Source organism: Sinocyclocheilus anshuiensis, unplaced genomic scaffold (assembly GCF_001515605.1).
Source record: "Sinocyclocheilus anshuiensis isolate Anshui unplaced genomic scaffold, SAMN03320099.WGS_v1.1 scaffold2292, whole genome shotgun sequence".
Lineage (NCBI taxonomy): Eukaryota > Metazoa > Chordata > Actinopteri > Cypriniformes > Cyprinidae > Sinocyclocheilus > Sinocyclocheilus anshuiensis.
This window is the reverse complement of record NW_015544454.1, coordinates 105,684-108,183: the sequence shown is the minus strand read 5'-3', so window position 1 is coordinate 108,183 and position 2,500 is coordinate 105,684. Positions and strand designations below refer to the sequence as shown.

The 2,500-nt window shown below is 46.6% G+C and overlaps 1 protein-coding gene across 1 annotated transcript in view; it reads right to left on the bottom strand.

The window, feature by feature from the left end:
• Nucleotides 1-1,026: 1,026 nt before the first annotated feature.
• Nucleotides 1,027-2,500, bottom strand: part of LOC107698184 (UPF0469 protein KIAA0907 homolog) — an 8,457-nt gene continuing 6,983 nt past the window's right edge. Inside the window, exons 12-14 of the mRNA XM_016499140.1 lie at nucleotides 2,249-2,358; nucleotides 1,950-2,047; nucleotides 1,027-1,480 (exon numbers count right to left, since the gene is read on the bottom strand). Coding sequence (XP_016354626.1) covers nucleotides 1,290-1,480; nucleotides 1,950-2,047; nucleotides 2,249-2,358 — 399 coding nt within the window. The 3' untranslated portion in view covers nucleotides 1,027-1,289. The remainder of the gene's footprint in view (nucleotides 1,481-1,949; nucleotides 2,048-2,248; nucleotides 2,359-2,500) is intronic.

The following is a 2,500-nucleotide window of genomic DNA, read 5'->3' as shown; positions in this document are numbered from 1 at the left end:
CCTGTAGCCAGCAGGTGGCGCTATGACTATAACTGAATATGGGCATGCATTCAGGACAGGACTCCTATCAAACGTGAAGTTTGGGGCGGATCATACATTGTATGCATGAGTTATAAGTACTTTTAACAATTTAACATTACACTGACCAGATTTTGTGCCGATCTGATTAAATCTCTAGGAGGAGTTTGTTAAAATACAACGCCTGAAAATGGCAAAAACGACACACAATTTGCAGAGAAACTTCTAAATAACTGACTTCCTGTTTGGTTTCGGATTTTGCTCCAAGATACTCTTTTGTAGGTATCGGTGCATTACATGAGTCTACTGAATTTCATACATGTACACGAAACGTAGCTCGAGGCGCACTTCGTTGAAAGTGTATAGGTGGCGCTATCGAGCCGTTCTGCCACACCCACATCAGTACTTCCTGTTGGGTTTCAGATTTTGCTTCAAGATACTTGTTTGTAGGTATTGGGATGTTTCATGTGTCTACCTACATGTGTATAGGTGGTGCTATCGAGCCATTTTGCCACACCTAATTCTGAAGCCCATATCAGATGTAAATTTTCACCAGTTCTGATGCGTGTGCAAAGTTTCATGAGTTTTCAAGCATGTTTAGGCCCTCAAAAATCAGATTCATTTTGGAGAATAATAATAATAGAGCAATTCCAATTATAACTAACAATAACTAACAACTATACTTATAACTAACAATACAGTAATAACAACTGTGATGTCATTATAAATAATAAATAAAAACTGATGATAAAACTATAATGACAGTAATGATGATAACTATAACGATGACTAAAGAATGTTCTGATCGCGCTGCAGTCGCTTTAAATGCTCTTTAAAGCAGGATGGATTCTGATTGGCTGTCAATGTTTCTCTCAGATATTGCCCTGTCAGTGATTCCGGTGATGTATCACTCTGTGTTGTTATCGTTGTAATTGTGACGTGAACTCACCGTTCTCTTAAGAGTCAGAGCGATTATTACACCCTTATGGTTTGTTATCGTTCTTGGTGTTAAGGGACGTTTGGAGGAAATTAAACAGGAAGCACAGTGTGTGAGTCAATGCGTGTGTTTATTTGTCAAGAGAATCTCACAGAGGAAGTAATTACAAATCAACCCGATGAAGAGAAAGTAAAGCAGAGTGATGAGAGACACGCGATCCTGCTGCGTCACTCCTCCATCTACCCATAATCCCACGGGACAGTCTTCAGGAGGCATGAACGTGTGTGTGTGTGTGTGTGTGTGTGAGTGAGTGTGTGTGTGTGTGTGAGTGTGTTTACGGTGCCATCCAGAAGGGCATGGGCCGAGTCTGCGTCTGTGTTTTGGGCCGTGAGGGCGGCGATGAAGGGCAGCGGTACATCCATCCTGCGGCTCCGGCTGCTCTGAAGGGTCCATGATCCTCTTCTTCATCGGAGGAGTCTCCAACGTACGCCACCAGCCCCGTCCTCGCGCGCTTCACCTGCGGCTCTGACGAGAGAGACCAGAAACACAGACAAACAACACGCCACAGCAGCACAGAGTTAATCAAACACGGGATTGGAGCGCGACGGATGACAGCCGCACGTCATTTTGGGGCGTCCAATCAGGAGGCGGCGTCGAGGAGCCAGGCCCCACCCCCGCCGCAGGATCCGGACACATGAAAGAGAGGGAAAAAACACAGAGAAAGAGAGAGAACACAGAACACAAGAGAGACAGCCGTTAGTGCGGCAGCCACACGGCTGATAACATCACCGCTCTGGGGAGGAGCTTCACTCAACACATCTGACCAATGAGGGGCGGAGAAGCTGAAGCGTGTCATTTCCTGAGGAAGTGAGACACTTCAGCTTTACCTGTAGCTAGCGTACAGTCCTCCGCCGCCGCTGCAGCCTCACATCTGCATGCAGAGAGCCGTCAGCGTGAGTGATTATTAACGAGCTGCGTGAGGCGGCGGTCTTACCCAGGAGGCTCGGCGCTGGCGTCTTCTCGTCTGCTTTCTGAGCTCTCGGACCGCTGACTGGAGCCAGTGCACACGGAGGAGGCATGAGTCTACTGCTGCGCACACACACACACACACACACACACAGACACGATTACAAGATTTTGAGGAAAAAAAGGTTCCTACAAAAAACTCAGAACTGTGACATGGGATCTTGCAATTACCAATTTTTTTTTTTTATTCTGTGGCAGAAATAAGCTTCCATAGTGTCTAAACCTTTAACCTGTGTGTGTGTGTGTGTGTGTGTGTGTGTGTCTGACCTGTCTCTCTCTCTCACAGGCCCTGAGGAAGCAGCAGACGGGGGTCCTGACGCCTCAGAGCTGCCCACAGAGATGCCTGCACCTAAATTAGTCATATGAATGGGTCCATGCTATGAGCAGAAAAACACAACCGCATTAACACACACCCTCATTTACATACACACACACATCAGTGACTCATCATCTCTCACACACACACACACACACACACTCAGTCACAGACACTCACACACACACACACACACACACACA